General features: G+C 39.3%; 1 protein-coding gene across 5 annotated transcripts in view; it reads left to right on the top strand.

Moving 5' to 3' along the window:
* The window catches only part of RABGAP1L (RAB GTPase activating protein 1 like), a 274,563-nt gene that overhangs the window by 192,318 nt on the left and 63,079 nt on the right, over positions 1-19,166 (top strand). For 4 of the 5 annotated variants that reach the window (XM_075156905.1, XM_075156903.1, XM_075156906.1 and 1 more), the window contains one exon: positions 17,587-17,715. In XM_075156905.1, the coding sequence (XP_075013006.1) occupies positions 17,587-17,715 (129 nt within the window). Of the gene's footprint in view, positions 1-9,995; positions 10,174-17,586; positions 17,716-19,166 lie in introns of those variants that run through there. The other variant, XM_075156910.1, reaches the window with a different exon arrangement.

Here is a 19,166-nt window from a genome sequence, read left to right as displayed (position 1 = left end):
ACTCCAAGGATTTGTTCTTTGTTAAAACAGAGCAAGTATTCTCTCATCCACAATATTTTGGATTATTTTTAATTTGGAGGAGGGAATCCTTCATCAGTGGAATATCTGAGTCTGTACTGTGTAAATGCCATTTTCCTGACTTCTTTGTGAAGCATCTCACAATCCCTCATTAAATAGCAACAGAATAGAAGCTTTTCTCTTGAACTCCCTTTTACTCAATGCAGTTTCTCACTGTCACAACCAGCTGCTAGTATTCAAAGTGAATGCTGGTTAGTTTTGAAATGACAGTACTACTTCTGTGACCAATTACCCGGGACATCTTGATGCAATAATCTTTGGAAAATAAACATGTATTTAAGACATGAGGGGAATCCTTTCCCTTTCCTTCTCCCACATTCTGAGTATGATTGTAGCAATGAACAGCTAGAGGATTAAAGCTCTTTAGCTATGGAGACCATCACTTGTAATAGGGCATTAATCTGATTTCTTATCAAAGGAAAAGCAGAGTCTTTTTTTCTGTAGCATCCAAATGTTACGCTTTCTAATGCATGTCAATGCTTTTCGTGTACTCCACAGCATGCTCATCTGCCAGGCTCTCCAGCTGGTGGCAGTAGCTTACAGTTTGACATTAATCATTTAGTTACGTCATGTAGAGACTGCACCTGAATTAACATTCAGTAAGCTGAGCTGATAGAAAATCCAACCCCTCTCCTTTCATTTTTTGAGCATCAGAAAATATAATGAAGCACTGGGGCATGGGAAGAACTCCAGTTTTGAAAAAGACAGTGTAGGAAACTGTGGTTTAGAACAACTCAACAAACAACATTGATATTTTCATTTTAAAAATCCCAATTAAGACCATTCCTTGAGAATGACAGAGGACAATGTACCATTCCAGTGCCAACATACTTTCCGATCCCTTTTGTCATCAACTAGTTAGTTTCTTTGTTGGAAATTACAAAGTAAACATTAAAATCTTCACATATGCTAAGAAAAAATATCAATAATAAGCTTTCTTTCAAATTTTAATATTTCAGCAATTATTTCCTTAATCTTCTGTTTCTGATCTTGCTACCTTAGCAAAAACAGCTAAATGCATGCTTTATTTTGGAATTAGCAAACTGAGGCAAGTATTAAAATATGTGATTGTGGAGAAATCAGGCTCTAGATTAACTACTGTTGTAGTTGCTAACTACTGAAAAGGCAGGGAAGAGTACACGTTAACTGGAAATGCAAGAATGAACCACAGGTTTTTGAAACAGGTCCATATCCAAACTTGCTTTTTGAGGGTTCATCTACTCATGGAGCGTGATTCATAACAATACTTAGGTTGCTGAGCTTTCATCTGGGTGACTGTTAAAAACAGGTTGCTTAATGCCAGAGGAAAGCCATAGTTTTGATCAGGAAGGTGTATAATATTCAAATTGAAATGGGTAGAAAATAGGAGGAAACAATAATGTATTTGTTACTGCTTGTGTTTCCCAGCCAGTGCATTATTATCTTAGATTCACTTCAGTACATACATTATCTTAAAAACAGTGCTTTTATATATTGTTCCTTGAACTCAGGCGAATGTGAGCAGCATTTCTAGCAGTGCTTATGAGTTCTTACACTCCCTCTCACTGCACGTTGTCAAGTGATAACTGTATATGACACAAACAAGACAGCGGTATGTCTTGGTTATTTCTGTTGCCACCTTTCAGTCTCAACGCTGTTTGTGTCAGTCTGTGCCCAACAGATTAGGGAGTTACAATGGCAGGGACAGCACATGATGCTATTAATTCAAGTAGTTGATACTAGGGGCTCCCTAGAATAAAAAAAAAAAGTGTCAAAATTACCTTGGATAAGGAGGGTTATTTGTTATCTTTATATCATTCTGTTTCTCGACTGAAAAGGACCTCCTGGGCCAAAGAAATGCTTCTCTGCTATGTTATGCCATTATGTGACGTGGCATCCATTTCATAAATAGCAACAGCAGCAATATGGCTGGTGGAAGGCCATTTCCTTTATTCCAGTTTAAATTTATTACTGATCATTTTACACTCCTCTACACTTACTCTCCTCTACAATCAGCATTGTCCTTTATCTTAAAGAGTCCCCTTCCAGCGACACTCACACTAGTGTTTATCACCTTGAAGTATTTATAGATACCATTCATATTGTTTACTAAATAAACCAATATTCTTAGTGTTCTTGAACTCTAGAGCATCTTAGTAGTTCTCTTCTGCATCTCCTCAGTTCTTTTTAGAGGTGATGATGACTGGATCTTTAAGAGAGGTCACACTATATTTTCTGTATTAGTGTTGCATTTCCTTATTTCTAAAAAATCTACTTTACCTGATAACTTTGAGGATTGTATTGTTCTCTTATGTTTGTATGGAATAGTATTCATGACTAACCAGGGGGTTCCACAAATACTATTTCACCACCTTAGATGTGGATTTGTGTAAGAGCACGAATTTTGAATAAAATTATGCTGTACTTCTGTATACATTTATATTTCACTTCCTAATGAACTTATAGTGAATTGTAGGTTTTCTTTTTTCACTTTCAAGACATTACCTTCTTTGGGTAGACATCTGACCTAACCTGTCTCGGATTTTGTCCGTCATTTATCTCCTGAATTACCACTTGCACCAACCCAGAACTTTAAAACCAGATCTGAAATTTTGTTCTGTGTTAAAGGCATAGCTCAAAAATTTATTCTCATGAGAAGTGGACATACCCAAAGATAGCCAGAGCAGTCACCCATTTTTGTGCACCTTAGATCCTGCCGTTCATGGGTGAGTTACACCTATTCCTTCAGGGAGCTGCCGTGGCTTGCAGTGTAAACCGAAGTGGCCAGTGTGACATCCCTTGAGATTATGCCTCCCTTTATGACCTGCTTCTGAAATTATCACATGCCACTACCTAGCCTGGGGCATTAGTGTTTAAAAAGTAGTGTAGTCTTTTAAGAAAACAAACAAGGAAAAAGCCAAAGAGTTCAAGTCATAACAGCAAGTAATGAAAGAAGTTTTATCGGTCAGATGAAAACAAGCAGCCTAAGAGGAATAGTTAAGTTGAACAACCGAATTCTTCCGTATCTTACTGAAATAAGATACTGATATTTTGTATAATCTTACTAGCTAAACATTCGAGGATGTCAATGAAGACTGGACAGGTGCTTGTTTTAGGTAAAACTTGCATATTGTCAATGCAGATAATTAAAAAATGTGAGTTGTCTTTCAGTTGGGGATGAAATCGTGACAATTTTTGTAGCTTTTTGAGAGGTATCACATGAAAAGTGCACTGAGTGTATAGGCAATGGAGCTTAGGCCATGTCTCCAAGAGATAAAACAGCTATTTCATTCTCTGTCTGCATCCCATCACTCTTACTTTACATTTGCAGTGACTTGAGGAGCCTGAACTGATTTTAAATTAGCACTGCTTTAAGCCGGAGGTTGGATGAAGTGACATAGAGGGTTCCCTTCCAACCTAAACTGGTTTTGATTCTAGGTGATCTGGCTTAGTCCACTCTGTAAGTGCATTAAATCCTCAAAAGGCTCTTTTCAAGATAAAAAAGAAGTGTCCACATTAGAATCTAAGACAAAATAGATGTTGCCCTTTATATCAATTTTTTTATAGCTTCTTTATGTAGCTGATCTCTGGATCAGCCCTGAAGCTTCTGGTACAGAAGTGGATCCTAACTGTTTGGTGCTAGAGATCAGAACCGACTGTTCTCTTTTCAAGGTCTTCTCCATTAGGCAGAGGACAAGAAGTTCACTTCTTAAGAGGCTCTCAGATCACTGCTTTTATATTTCTAGTTCCTAAATCGAGGAGGTCCTTAAACTGTAGGTTTTGCTGGGCTGAAGAATTCCCCCTGCCCCAAACCCACTCCCCCACCATAAAAAACAGTACTTGGTGACTTGTTGGAGATTATGTCTTTAGAGACAGAAATCTGTACCTGAAAATGTCCAGAATCAATCAACTTCTATTGATTTTCTAGCCCCAATATAACCAGTTTTCTATTTTTAAATGTCCACCTTTATTTGCATGCTAAAAATCCATCCTGTCCTGACTAGTTACTTTCTTACCCATTTGATTTCCTCCTCACACCTAAAATCGGTTCAATTTCTATTAGCTGAATGTTCACCATAAATTTTTAATGTTGAGGGAGAAGAGGTGTTCTCTTTTTAAAGGAATAGAAGACTGAAAGCAGAGAAAGCATGAAATTTGTTGGGCTGCATTTCTTCAGCAGCACTGAACCTTGATTTATATATTAATGGCACTTCCCCGTTATACTGTCTGTTCATAATTTCTAGATATTGGAAGCTGGAGATGGGGTTTTCAGGACTACATATAGTTCTGATATATGGGGTGTTTTTTTTTTTTCTTCAGTATCCTGTATATGACTCAAGTACCTAGCAAATCTTGTGATTCTGTGGGAAACTTTTTTCTTAAGTATGTAATTGAAGTAAATAAAAACATTAAAATAGTCATTCCAGATCAGACTTGTAGGCTTATCTACCCCAGTATCTTGTTGCCAACAGTGGATAGACAGGAAAGACTGTAAGAACAAGGCAATAATACTCCTTTTTTTCTCTGGCAATTTGTGTCTCGAGGACTCTCTGAGAAAGAAGTAGTCTCATGTTTAATAGCTCTGTATGGATTGTTATTCTATGGGTTTGTCCGGTGACTTTTTGAACATGTGAAACTAGTAGCCACAGAGATTTTCTCAGCTTAATTATGGATTGTGTGAAGATGTGCTTCATTTTCTTTGCTTTGAACCTGTCACCTATGAGTTTCATGTGAGGTTCCTGTGTTGGAAGGCATTTTGGACAGTTGGTACCTCTTCACTTTCTCCACACCACTCATGATGGCATTCTCTGTTTAGATCTCAATTCCTTTCCTATTACTTCCTACCATTTGATTTATTTTGTTGACCTCTGCTGTGCACTGAGCTGGTATTTTCATAGAACTGTCTCTCCACAGTGACTCCAAGATTCATTCCTGAGTAGCAATTGTCAGCTGAGAGTCTGTCATTTATATGTAAAATTGATACTATTCTCCATATGCATCAATTTACGTTTATCTACATTGACTTTCATTTACCGTACTAGTGCCCAGTCATTCAGTCTCTTAAGCTCGTTCTGCAATTCTTTACTGTAAGCCCCTGTCTTTAAAACCCTGAATAATTTAGTAGCATTTGCAAACACGGTCACCTCACGATTCACCCTCTTTTCCAAGCCATTTAAGAATAGTCCAACCAGCATGGACCCCAGCACAGATTGCTGATAGAATCTACTATGAAAATTAATTGGTTTATCGTGTTCTTCCTAATAATGATAAAGATGTAAACTTCACTAAATCCGGATTACACAGTTGTGATTACACCTGAAGAACAGAAAGGACAAAGTAATTTCTGATAAGGTAAGAGGTGAAGCTTTTATTGTGGGCATGATGTAATTCGTATGGATTTTCGGAGTTGTTCTGGTGCAGAATTTGTCTTATCCTTTTATTAGGAATAAACTTGAAAGAGAACTTTCTTCTTTGTTCTTCCAGTTTTAGATTCTATTTAGCTTTTCAAAGTCAGTAATCTTTCCCACTAAAATGTTAAAGGCAATCCAATTCCTTTTTTTTTTTTTTTAATAGTTGACATAGAAAAGAGAGATCCTATCATACATCGGCATTGATCAATTAGCAATTCATATAGCAATTACGAAAATGTTTAGTTTATCTCAGTACTGACCTTTCAGTACTGTGCCCCATTATCGTAAAAGTTTGATATTCTTGTCAAGACAAAGCGCAGGATAGGAGGCAAGACTAGCGGTGCTTTTGCAGGAAGGACTGGGGCAGGGGGAGGACATGGAAGAGGCTGGGCTGCTCGCACAGGGAGAATGTGGGCAGGCACAGGAAGCAGAGAGGGAGAGAGAAATCTATAGTGCTCACATAGGGCCGTAATTTTAAATTTATGCAAGGTGGGCAGGTCGCCAGTCTTTACAGCAAGTTGTCATGCCTTGTTAAACATGCAAGTGAGAACACTGTTCTCTGGGAACTAAACCAGTATGAACACCTAAAACTAACGGGTTTGTGTCCAGGCTTTGTGCACTCTTGGCAAAGTATTAAAGATAGGAGCTGCACTTGTCATGATGGCATATACTTTTTTCCCCGTAGCAAAGAGTCCAAGAAGTACAAAGCTCTCACTTTGACCATCATAAAATGGTAGATAGAAACCCATCATTTTCCTTGGAATCCCATGAGCCTTCCCCAAATATTTTCTCAGTTTTTATATACATATGTGTGTGTGTGTATATATGTTCCATAAAAAGGGAGTCACCTCTACTTCGGCATATTTTAAAGTACAGAGTTTTACAAAGGACCCCCATAAAGATCCTTGGTATCTTGTTACAACATTCAGAAAATGTAGATAATTTCAAGTCATATTCTGTATGATTTTATTTGCTTCGAGAATATTTGGCCATGAGCCACTTCACCTGAGTTCAGTGGACGTCAGCTGTACACATGTGAGCGGATTTAACTCTATCAATACCGCGTCAGCAAACAGACGTGTCATGGATAGGAAGGCCAGAAACAGAATTTAATTGTAGTTAAAGACCAGACAGCGTACGACATGGAAATCAAAGCGTGAGTAATACGTGTCTACCCTAAGATTCTACTTACTGTGCAAGTTACTGCCTTTTGGGCCATTTTCAGTTTTTATGTTGACTTCAGTCAGGCCCTTCTGAAGAATACAGGACAGTAATCTAATGGCATGGATAAGAGTAGTGAAGTCTACATGAAAGAAAAATCGCAATTCCTGGTCAGACGTGAATAAAAATAAAATGTAGTATTCCGTTAGGATGTAGAAGTGTCTAAGAATGGTAGGGAGTGTAATAAGTCTCAAACTGCAATGACGGTTCACTGTTACGCTGTGTGAAAGGAGTTCTTGAAAAACATGGAACATTGGATTTCAGCTGGTAATTAAGGGGGGTTTTGTCAAGCCTTGGAATTTTTTGGATTTTAGAGACCTCTTTTTAAATGAGAAATCCAGGCCTGATGTAAAAATTATGATGATGGTAGTAGACCACATCTCTTGGGAAGCTAATCCTGTAGTTAATTTTCCTCGTTCCTAAAAACTTGCACCTTATTTATAACCTGAATTCACCTGGTTTTAGCCTCTAACTATTGGATCCTATTATAACTTTCTAGAATTAAAGACTTTATTTAATAATCACTTCATTCCATTTTTCATAAGCCCAGGCCTTACCCAAAATGAACCAAACTTGAATTTCTCTAAAGATGAGAGTTAGCTATTAGCTTACTGAAGTCTGATTTATGCAAGGAAGAATTTAAGGCTTTGTACATGGACAGTGCTCTGAATTATCTGTCCTCTTCCCTGTTTCACCCACAAGTCACCAGGGACCCTGCCCATTCATCTCTATGCTTCTAGTCAGTTCTGTAACTTGCTTCCCAATACACACAGTATAATGCTCTTATTTCTTCCTTTTTAATGTTTCAAGCAATATTTTCATTCGCATGGGGAAGGTAGAACCTAATGTTTCTAGAATGTCACGTTTACCAGCGTGTGTTTAAATTAGATGGAAACATTTTAAAATTTCAGAAAAAATATGAAAAGCTCCTTCCTTTCCTTTAAACCCTTTAACCCTACGAACATACAGTCTGATAAGCTGAAAATTTAACCTGTGATAGACAACTGGTCGGCATTGTGGTGCTTGCCCATACACATAATAACAAACTAGATAGTAAACCAGGATCTCTGGAACTGCATGCTGAGGGAGTTTGGAAAGTATAGGAGAGTTCCCATCACGATCTTCACTATGCTCTTAAACTGGAATGAAACGTGTATTGGTTATGGTTTCTTTTTTCTTAAGAGCGTTGTGCATAGCTTCTCTTGAAGAGGGCCTCAGTAAATACCCCTGCTCTCAGCCCAGACAGAATTGCTGTAGCCTCCACCTCTTCTCTGTGGACTAGTCCATACAGAAGATTTTCATCTGCAAAATAGTGTTTCACAACCTGAGATACTTAAATCGGGTTTCAGTAGACCACCTGTATTAAACAGCTTATTCAATATTGCACAAAATTTGCAGGTGCTTCAGTTGCCTTAAATCCCATATCACCAGAGGATAGATTGTTGAGGCCTCATTGTCATCGTCTGTCATCTTTGACCTATGACTTCTGCTGGTTCTGCTTTAATCATTTTCCCACCTGCTTCATGTGTCACCGTGAGCCAAGGTGACCTGTGTGGATATTACCTGGTTTTGGTAACAATGTCCTTTCAAAAAAAAAAATTCTTATCCAAAAATTTACCGGTATTTGAAAGGAGTCCACTGTGGGTGGTGTTTCAGACTGAATGCCATTAATTTATTTTTCTAATTTTCTCTGCTTTTTGTAGTACTTATCTGGGCTTGTTCAGCGTAAATTAAAATGATTTGCATATTTTAACTACTCATGAACATGTTTATTAATTCAATGACCCCATGTTACAGATCTTTACTTGGCATTAGTATTTTAACGAAATACTTTTAATGTGTTTTCTTGACATGTTAGACAAATGATGTTTAGAGCTTAAACATGCATTTGCAGAAGTGTTTGCAATTAATGTGTTTTAGCTCCATAGAGCTCCTGAAAATATTTTAAATTACCACATTTCTGTATGTTAGATATGTATGGAATATTACCGTCTGCTTGGATGGGAAACGTGTATTGTTTTGTTACATAGCCCATTTTATAATAAGGCAATTCAAAAATGAAACAGCATAAAAACGTGCTTTCTGAAACACAGACCTATGAAATGAAGCAATACCTGCTAGGCTGTCTGTACCCAGATGGCAGAGGCACCTGGCCTGTTCCCTGCACAGGAGCGATGCGAGGCAATTCAAGGTGTGACATCATAGCATTTTCCTTACAAATGTGCAGTTAATTTCTACAATCAATTCAAATGCATGTGCTGACATCATTCCCTCCCTGCCCATCGTCTCTGGGTTTAGAAATGCCTCCTGAGAACACCGCGTTGGAAATTATCATTATTTGAATTATTTAATTCAATCCTGCACAAGCTGTGCAAGGATGGGCTACAGCTTCTCCGAAGCTGCTGCTCTCTCCCCACCAGCAGTCCATCACGATGTCCTTGCCCCTCTTCCCTTCATCGCCCAGGAGGGATGTGTGTCTCCTGCCCTACCTGCCCGTCTGTCTCCGGGTTGCACTGACTCTGTATTTGCGTTATTCAGCGGCAGATCGAATACAAGTCATTATATCGGCTGGCAGGCTGGTTTCTTCTTAACCATTGAATGTTAGAGGATGCAGTTCGGATACCGTAAGCCTGGGATTCAACAGCACAACCCATCACAGCTGAAATGATTTAAGGTAGACGGGGAGGGGGAGCTCAGCTGTCCAGCCGCTCACTATTGGCTTCTTATTACAGCATTCTCCCCCGAGACGCTCTCTGCATGCTCATTCACCCCCTCCTCCTCCTCCCAGCCCCCTCCTTGCCTACCCCTTCATTACTGATTCACAGCGAGAGGCAGCAGCGGCAGCCGCCACGCTTGTCACGAATCAGAGATTGCAATGAGCTCATCCTTTTCTCTTTGCAGCTTCAGAACTGCCCTGGCTTTATTGCTCTTATTGCTGCTGCTGTCTGCTGGCACTCACATCCACAGACACTGAGCCGTGAAAGCTCTCCATTGCTTTTCTCCTATCCGAGCTTTCCTGCACTCATTTTCTGCCATTTTCCTGCTTTTTAGGTACATTTTTAGATCCATGTTTTCTCGGGTTTGTTTTTCAAATCTACTTTGGACTCTGGCTGAGCCAGCACGGTGGATCACATTTTTCCTTGATTCTTAGCAAAGATGCTTTTCTCTTTCTGAGAGACCGACGGGCGTTGCTGTAGGCGGCCATCCGAGCCCATCTCAAAGATCTGAGGCGGGGTCTCCTAATCTTGCACTTTTTGAAAATTGCCATTCAAAGCCTGTTCTTCTTCTCACTCTGGATACTTACTACTTACTGCTCATGGAAGAAGGGGTACCTTGCAAAACCCCAGCTGCCAAGCTCACACCACCTGTCAAAAAGTCCCAGGACATGCATGACGAGAGAAGCAAGCTGGTGAATGAGTATGCATGTCGGGTGCTGGAACTTCTGGGAATGGGGCATCGCCTATTTGTGCCTCGGCTGCTTGCGGTGAGATCACGTTTTCTTGAAATTAATTCATTGCAAATTTGCCATCTTCCCTCCCAAACCTGCTTCCCCCCCCAGGATTCTTGACACTGAATGGAGGCGTGAGAGGTCTCTTATTTTTTCCTTTCGGCTTCTCATAATCCATCTCCTAAGCACCGAGTCTTTCTTTTTCATGTCAGCTCGGGAGGGCTGGACGCTGGTCCTGCTAATGGGGGTCGGTGCCACTCCTTAACTAGCTTGAAGGGTTCACAACCAGGGCTGTGTTGTAAAAAAAAAACCTTTCCTAAAGCCATGAATGCTTTTGTTCTCAGTCCTGTAATGATTCCAAATAAGCAGCATGCCCAGTCTACTTCTAGATACTGATGGAAAGTGCATTATTGCTCAGCATTTCAAATTTTATACTTGTGACATCAAAGGTTAGTTCTAAGCATTCATAAAAATTCAAACTATATTTTTGGTTTTCTACTGTTTCTGTGTTTGATTTTGAAAAGGCAGTTTACGCTGTGTAAAGAAGTTTAAAATACATGTGTACAATTATCTGGGAAATAAATTGTTAAAGGTGTTTTTATCCATCATAGCAAATGATGTCTGTACGTGAAATGGCCTGAAATTAGTGTGGCATGTTCGAGTACAGAGAAGTATGCTTTTATCATTTCTACTGCTGTGCAAAGCAGACTCAAAACCACAAAATAGTGGCGAATCCAGAAGTCGGTACCTCGTCCTCGCTGGGTCTGCTCTGGGTACTGTACTTGGAGGTACACTTGGTCGCTGGCCTTGTACACCAGAATGTCATTTTTATGTGATGCGTGTGAAGACAGTTCTTTACTGATCTCATCCCATTTTCTAGCGGGATGGTGCCTTTCCTTTATTTCCATACCCTGTGCAGTCCTATGCTGTAGTTATGTATAGTGACCTCTCTTGCATTTGCATAGCTACTGAAACCTATCTCCGTGTTCTGCAGTACACTCACATAAGTGAATGTGCTCTGCGTATTAGAGAACATTCAGTGTGAAGGAAAAAAAAAAAAAAAAAGTGGGTGGTTGAAGCAGTATGTCCCTGTGAAATGGGGATGAAAATAAAAAAAAAATTCACAAACTCTCTGCTTGCTAGTAAAGTGCAGATGAATTTGGATATCTACAGTCACTTGTAGAATTGAGTATAGTGGCTAATAACGCATGGTTGGATCTGTTGTGTGTAAGCGTTAATTCCAGTTTACCTCCATGTGTACCTAAACACTCATCCATCCCATCCTGCTGATGGTCTCTTGGGCAAGGACTGCCAAATCATTCTGAATTGTTTTGTGATGAGCTCTAAGGAAAGCAGAGACAAAACCAGTACGCTCTTTTTCACTTGACTTAATCAGGCTTTGTATCTGGCCCTCCAGATGGAGAATACCCGGAAATTTAGCATACTTCACCACCCAGGGAGCTTAGCTTTGTGGAATGACATAATATTTTTTACTAAAAAAGAAAAAAAGAGGGGGGAAAAGGCAAAACAATGCAAATAATGCTTGTGTTATTAGAGTCTTGACTTGAGGAGTCAATGTGATTTCCTGTCAGGTTTTATTAGCTAAATATACCTCTTCTGACATATATCCCTTTTGACATATATCCCTGCCACAGAGGAGGAGAGACTGTGATTCTGATGATTTTTTAAAAATGAGAAATCTCTGAGGACCAAGAATTTGTACTTTAATCAGAACTGAAGATACTTCAAAACCTCGGTGTTTCATAAAATTAAGAACTAGATTCTTTTTTACATGCATAAGCTTCTCCCTCTGGTGTGGCTTTGGGAATAAATGCCTAGGACGGCCAGAATATATGCCGCTGTAGTGTTATGTGAGAATTATAATCTATAACCTTTATGCCAGCCTTGCAAAAATTCAGATCACCTACTCACTGCATCAGCTAACTGCGATGATGGGCAAGTGAAACAGCACTAATTCTGTGTGGGTTTATCCCCTTTGGGATGACTATGGGTGGATGGAGCTAGCAGATTTTGTGTTTATGCTTATCCCACCTTCATCGGTATTTTATGTGGCAGAATTAACATCGCTTTTGTAAGTCTGGAGCTATATATAAACGCAGTGGTGAAATTTTGAGCAGAGGGATACTACTGGGTGTACACAAGATTATTGCCATATTTATGGATGCCAACTCATTGCGCACAAAACCAAAGCTTTTTTTTTCCATAACGCTTTTGTACCAAACAGTGTTTTACAGAGAGCACAGATTTTATTCAGGAAAAAATGTGATTGGCAGTATAACTTTCACAGTAAAGTAATGGACATAAGCAATGCCGGTAAAAGGAGTCTTTTGATGTATTGGGCTAGAAGTGCGTGCCAGTGTAACTGTAGCAGTGTAGCTTTACCCATCAAACTTTGCCAGGCCTGGATCCCAACTTTATCCACCCTCGCGCTCCTTGGCGGCACAGAAGGTCAACTTCATCCTCTTGGAGTCATGGAACAGATGTCAGGTCTGCGGCTCGTGTTTAGGGGCAGCGCAGTGCACACTCGTGCAACATGCAGCACTGCAGTCCTGTTGCTGCCAGTGGAAGAGGAACTATCAGGTTAGAAAAAGTAGCTCACATAGCTTGATTTTACATTGCATATCTTCTTAAAAGGACTTAAACCCACATCTGTGTGTGTTATAGATCAAATATTATGTTCTGAAAAATTAGCGTGAGGAGACTTGTAAACATTTTGACTCTACCAGTAGCAAATTAAATAGTGGAGTAGAGTATGGCCAGCTTCTTTTCAGCCTTTAACTTGGCCTTGTTCCTGAGACGTGTTCATTAAAGTCTAAAATAGGCAGTTTATGCTCACTGACATTCTATAGAAATTCTAAATATATATACTGTATACATAGAATTCTGTGGGAATTAGTAATTTTTATCTGTTTGTATGAAGGAGAAAGAGTTAAATTAAGGAAGTGTAGTGTGGTTGAGCCAAAATTTCTTCTGCTGTATTAGTTCCCAGGTGGGAATAGGCGTTGTAGTTGATACAGTTAGTAATAAATGAGACTGCAGAATTAATAATTGAAGACAGAGAAATTAAATTAAAGAAAAAAGCCAAGGATTTGTCCTTCGTCTTAATCACATTTCCCTAAATATTTTGGGGAAAGCAGTAGTAACACTATTTACTTAAAAAAAAAAAAAAAAAAAACCACAACATAATTTAAGTCTCTCAAATTGTGTTCCTGTTTTTTGAACATCTGCAGTTTTCCAGAACTTTACCTTTAGATTTGAAAGCTGCCCCAGTACTTCCGGGAAAGGGCTTTCCCTTAGTTTTAATTAATCCATATAATGTAATTTTAGGAATATATTGAAATACTTAAGCGATGTGGGAAGGACATTCGAGAGCATATTTAGTCAAACCCTAAAAGGCAACCTGAGACTTTTGGTCATAGTTCTCAGTGAGTTTCCTCTTTTGCCTGGTTTTAAAAATGTATTGTAACTAAAGATATGATTATTTGAAAACTACATCTAGAATAATAAAAAATGCCCTGAAGTCCCCAAGTGTACAAAAATGCAATGCATCTGCCAAACTTTAATTATTGGTTCATTAAACTTACAGATGGTTTAGTGAAATAAGTTGTTGATGAGTTCCACAAGCTGAGTGACACGAACCAGTGAATTTACAAATCTCTGTCTGTCAAACAGCTGCCAAAAGGTTCCCGAGATGTCTTTATAATTTATTGATTAAAATCACAAAATGTCAGGAAATGTGAATCTTAGGATGCCAACATTGCTATTTTTAAATTTTGGTTTTGTACTGCAGATATATATATACGCACGCACCTGGTTTTTATGTTGCTTCCTGGTTTTAATCAGTACCTGAAGAGGTTAGTCTGCAGAAAATATAGAAAGTGCGCAACCTGGTTAATGTTGCTCTCAAAATGTTACTTTGAGTTCTTGTGATTTTAATAGTGAAACTAATTTTTTGATGAACAGATTATTTTAATGAAATTAAAATATTCAGCAAAGTAGAAAGAGCTGAACAGTATAGGCTCTACCCCTCATTTTATCAAATTGTACACTGTGATGGTTTGTAATTTTTCCTAACTATAATCTTAGTTCAGCAAACTGTCACATAAGTTCTCATTTCCATGATTCACCATTATTCTGATGGGATTTTCATTGAATAAAAATTTTTCGGGGTTGAGACCTCAAAATTCTCAATAGTAACAATTTTATGAGAGCAATTTGTTTGGGGGCTGTTAAAATATTATTATAACAATGATTCAAGCAGAAGCCGAGGAGAATTAAATCTGACTTCAAATGTTTTACATGTAATTGCTGTTTTTCTGACATATTTGCCTGTGACTTTTTTTTTATTTATTTTTAAATGAAGTGCTATGGACATAACAGGTAGGTGCATCTGCTTTTCTGAAGTTTGGCAGGGTAATTTCATTGTCGATTATTACTTTTTTTTAGGGTTTTTTCTTCACTGATTTCTAAAATAAATTCCAAAACACTCAGTGCATTATGTTAATTTGAGAAAAATAAATTAAATACAAAATTAAAATAAAAATGTCTAGCCAGGACTTCTGGGAAGAATACTTGCTTAAAATTAGGATAGCTCAGCTCCTAATAAAATGCTAAAACTTTGGCAAAAAATGTGTTTGGTGTTTGTTTTGTGCTGGGAGCAACTGTCCAGAAGTCTTAATTAAAAACACCCTCCCACTCTGTTGGAAGCACGTCCCAGGCTTGGAATGGGTCTTTCAGCACTGCCGTATCGGAGCATCTTCCGTGTAAAACCAAGAAGAGCAGCAACAGGGGTGTGACAGGTTGGCTGGTGTCCCTTCCCACCTGGGGTCGGAGTTGGGGGGGGGCCGGCTTTCAGAGAAGGATGGGAGAGGCTCCACAGCATGAGGAAGAGGAGGGGACTGGACGTGCAGGAGAGCTTGTCTCCAAAGAAGGCAAATCTGCAATGTAATAGGGAAATGTATAGCGATCACAGCTGTCAGCATCGCTGAGAGGGAAGGAGAGAAACCGCTTTCAAGCAAGCTGGTTATCAAAGCATTTACTGCCTTTTGATCAACAGTACCCAGCTGAACTTTGCCCAGGAGCAGCCTGGTTGCCAGCACGGGTTTTGGCAGTGATGCTGTGTGCTGCCTGTGTCACAGGCTGCTGCCGCCGCGCTCTGCAACCTGCAGGTAATCTTAAATATAGCCTTTTGTGGATATGAAACGCTGAGCGAGTCTCAAGTGTGGCAAAAGCATATATAACCTCGGTAAAACTTGTCCAGGAGAAATAAGACGTTAGGGAGAGGAAGCGGATGCGTTGGCCTCAGCTGCATCCAGGAGTAGGTCTGATTCATTAGATACCCAACTGCACCAGCTTTCTGTCAACACGACATCGGTCTTGTCTGATTGAGTCTCAGCCAAAGAGTCCTCCTGCCAAATTTTTTGTGGACAGACTCAGATGTGAGAGTCTGTAAAGCTGAACATTTCTCATCAGCATCCTGAAGGCAGCTTTTCTTGTGTCCCTGCAGTGATGACCCAGCAGCTTCCGTGGCTGTGAAGGAAGGGAGGATCAAATAGATCTTGAGAGAACTCTTGAGGATTGTCTGCCTTAAAAATGCTGCAGTCATGGGGAAACGGAGCCGCTGAAGCTACTCCAGTTGTATTTGGAGTTTTCTCGCTCTTTCCTTGTGATTAATGTAGCAAAAACTACTGTGGAATGTCCACTAGGGTATACAGTGGAATAATCTCCAAAAATGCATAGGGTGATGTTCCAAGTTTGGTACGTAATTTAAAATCCCTTCAGAAACTCTTTCCCCCATCAAATAAAAGTTTGGGTAAATTGCTATTTTTGATGGACCCTCTGGGTAGGGTGCTGTAGCATTTTCGGCAGAAATGTGGAATATGTCGAGCTAGCTTTGAGTATTACTGTTATGTGCTTCCAGTATCTGCAGTACCATATTCAAGCTGAGTTTGCTTTGGGAAACAATATTTTTGTACTTCTAAGAAGGGCTTTTACATAGTAGATTTAATGATTTTCATGTAAATGAACTAGTGATGCTAGTTTGTAGGGTGCGTCCGGAGGATTTGTAAATAAAAGTAAAATTTTCTCTGCATTGTAGTGAGAATTATATTTATTTTTATTTATTTTAAACGCATTTAACACCCAAGAGAAATAATGGTATCCTCTAGCCTCACCTCTTGCATGTGCAAGGCTGCACAGTTTCTCCCAGTTCTCCCTGTGTAGAGCCAAATCTCTTGGTTTTGGCTGAAGTGTGTTTTCTGGAAAGACGTCGTCTGAAATTGGAGACGGCAAAGGATTTTGAGTGGATGACAATATAGTTAAGAATCAAACTTTGAAACTATGTGTATATAATATACCTTCTGCGTATAACAAAGCAAAAAATGACAAAGGGCATTACTCCTGAGAAAGCGGAGTATGCACACGTGAAAATGTTGGCGGTGGTACTTGAGCAATTAATTCAGCAATTAACCTTAACCAAAGGTACCTGTGCTGCTCCTGAGGTATTTGTAGTAATAATACTGCGATACGCAGCCGGTCTCCATGATACTAGCCTGCACATTGACACATTTTTGTTCACTCTTTCTGGGTTAAAGATCTTGAAATTCACATTTTTGAGATGACGTCCTAAATGTCTTGCCTGGACGCACAGTTTCTGTGAACCTTTTAAAGGAACTATCCCAAGGCTTGGTATTTCATATCTGCTAAATCTCTTCGTAAATCTGAAAATGAATACATTTGTCCTTGTGAATCATATTACTCCGTTAGTAGCAGAACCGGATTAATGTTGAATGTTTAACATTTTCTGACCTGTTAGGCTTGATATCACACTGAGAGGTACTGTACTATGAGAGATAGAGAAATAAGCATGTAAAACATTTTCTGGCACACTGTTCTTTGAGAAATTGTGTCACAGACTTCTGCACATTGACTTGCTGATGCCTCTTATGAGTCATATGCATTTCTGCTTCTGCTGTTCATGTCTGCAACCATATATATCTATATATACATTGTCTTTTTTAGGGCAGCATTATGAGAATCAGCAATGGTCTAATGCACAAGCTCTCTAGAAAATATTATAAATCCTCCTAGGTTTTTGTTGTTTGCTTGGTTTTTGTTTTTCTCCTTACTGAGTGACATCTTGACAGGCTGAGCCCGAATCCCTTTCTTACCCTGCAGGTATAGAAGGATAAAATACATTAATGTGTTACAGTCCTCTGATAGTGCTGCTCTGCCTGGGATTCCTTGGATGTGCTTTAGCCTCTGTTTTGTTTTACGAGATATGGGTTAGAGAGCTGATTTCAAGGAGGATGTTTTTGAGCTAATGTGAATATTGGTGGTTTGGAATACATTCAGCAAACGACAAATCCAGTAAAAGAGCATGACTGCATGTTCTCAGTGTTTACTGTAGTTCCCTGTGTTTAATTGCAGACCTCAAAAGAGGACCTTCTACAAGCTGATTTTGAAGGAGCTTTAAAATTCTTCAGGGTTCAGTTGCCCAAGAGGTACAGAGCTGAAGAGAACGCCAGAAGACTGATGGAACAAGCTTGCAACATTAAGGTAAGGGTGGTCTTCGTTTCTTCTCATTTACCCGGGGTTTTTACAGGAAAAGTAAGGTGCAACGTTAAGAATGGCAGTAGCGTGTGGAAAGTAAAGTAATGAAATCATTAGTTTATTACTTTTTATATATGTTTGTATGTTTATGCGCACACTTTCTACGTTTAAAGAAAGTAAAGCTCTGAGCTTTTCCCTCTTTGTCTGCTTCGGTACAAGCTAATAATTAAAATAGAAAACCGATGCATGATCAAACAAACTGAACTATCAGAACTCGCTAATTCATGAATTGATTTATGAACAGTGATTACACTAAACCGATTAATCGAATGTATGCTAATCATGCAATCAAAGGTCAGTTATTATTTGTTTTGCCCAGAAGCTATTGATTTGCTGAGTGCTGCTGTATAATACTGTCCTGGTTTCAGCTGGGATAGAGTTAATTTTCTTCTTAGTAGCTGATATAGTGCTGTGTTTTGGATTTAGGATGAGAATAATGTTGATAACACGCTGATGTTTTAGTTGTTGCTGAGCAGTGCTTACACTAAGTCAGGGACTTTTCAGCTTCTCATACTGCCCTGCCAGCGAGGAGGCTGGGGGTGCACAGAAGCTGGGAGGGGACACACCAGGACAGCTGACCAGAACTGGGCAAAGGGATGTTCCATACCATATGGCGTCACGCTGAACAAAAACTGGGGGGAGTTGGCCGGGGGGGCACGGCTGGGCATCGGTCAGCAGGTGGTAAGCAATTGCATTGTGCATCACTTGGTTTGTATATTCTTTTATTGTTATTATTATTTTCCCTTCCTTTTCTGTCCTATTACATTGTCTTTGTCTCAACCCACGAGTTTTACCTTTTTTCCGATTTTCTCCCCCATCCCACTGCAGGGGAGTGAGCGAACGGCTGTGTCGTGTTTAGCTGCCTGCTGGGTTAAACCATGACAAATGCAATTGTATTGGGGTAGAAACTTAGTTTTGTTTGTATATTAAGCTTACCAATATTTTTTTATATGCTACCCTATCCAAGACTGTGCTGTCAAAAGGTAGGCTTCTTTGAGTATCTGGAGCACAAGTATTGGGCTATAATGAATGATGGCAAGTTAGAGGAGCCTGACTGTAAGTTTTTGAGGATGGAAATCTTCTGTTGAAAATGGCCACAGAGGTTCATAAAGCTGTCATTTGAAAAGTCTGCTATTTTTTCGGGGATTTTTTTTGTTGGAATATGCATAGTCACGGATGGGCTTAACATTTGATCTTGAAAAAAAGTGCTTTTGTTATTTCTTGGAGTGGGGGCACTGATGGGAAATGTGTGTTTGGTGTGGCCCAATAATGGGCTGAGCACATCACATCAGAAAGAATGCTCCTCTAACACTCCACCTTTTTTATATCTCTCTCAATATATTTATTAATCTACTTTTGTGCTGCTTAATTTCATAGTTTATTAAGCAAGAGCTTTT

Source organism: Calonectris borealis, chromosome 8, assembly GCF_964195595.1.
Source record: "Calonectris borealis chromosome 8, bCalBor7.hap1.2, whole genome shotgun sequence".
Taxonomy (NCBI): domain Eukaryota; kingdom Metazoa; phylum Chordata; class Aves; order Procellariiformes; family Procellariidae; genus Calonectris; species Calonectris borealis.
Note: the sequence above shows the minus strand (reverse complement) of the source record. Positions and strands in the feature narration are given on the sequence as shown.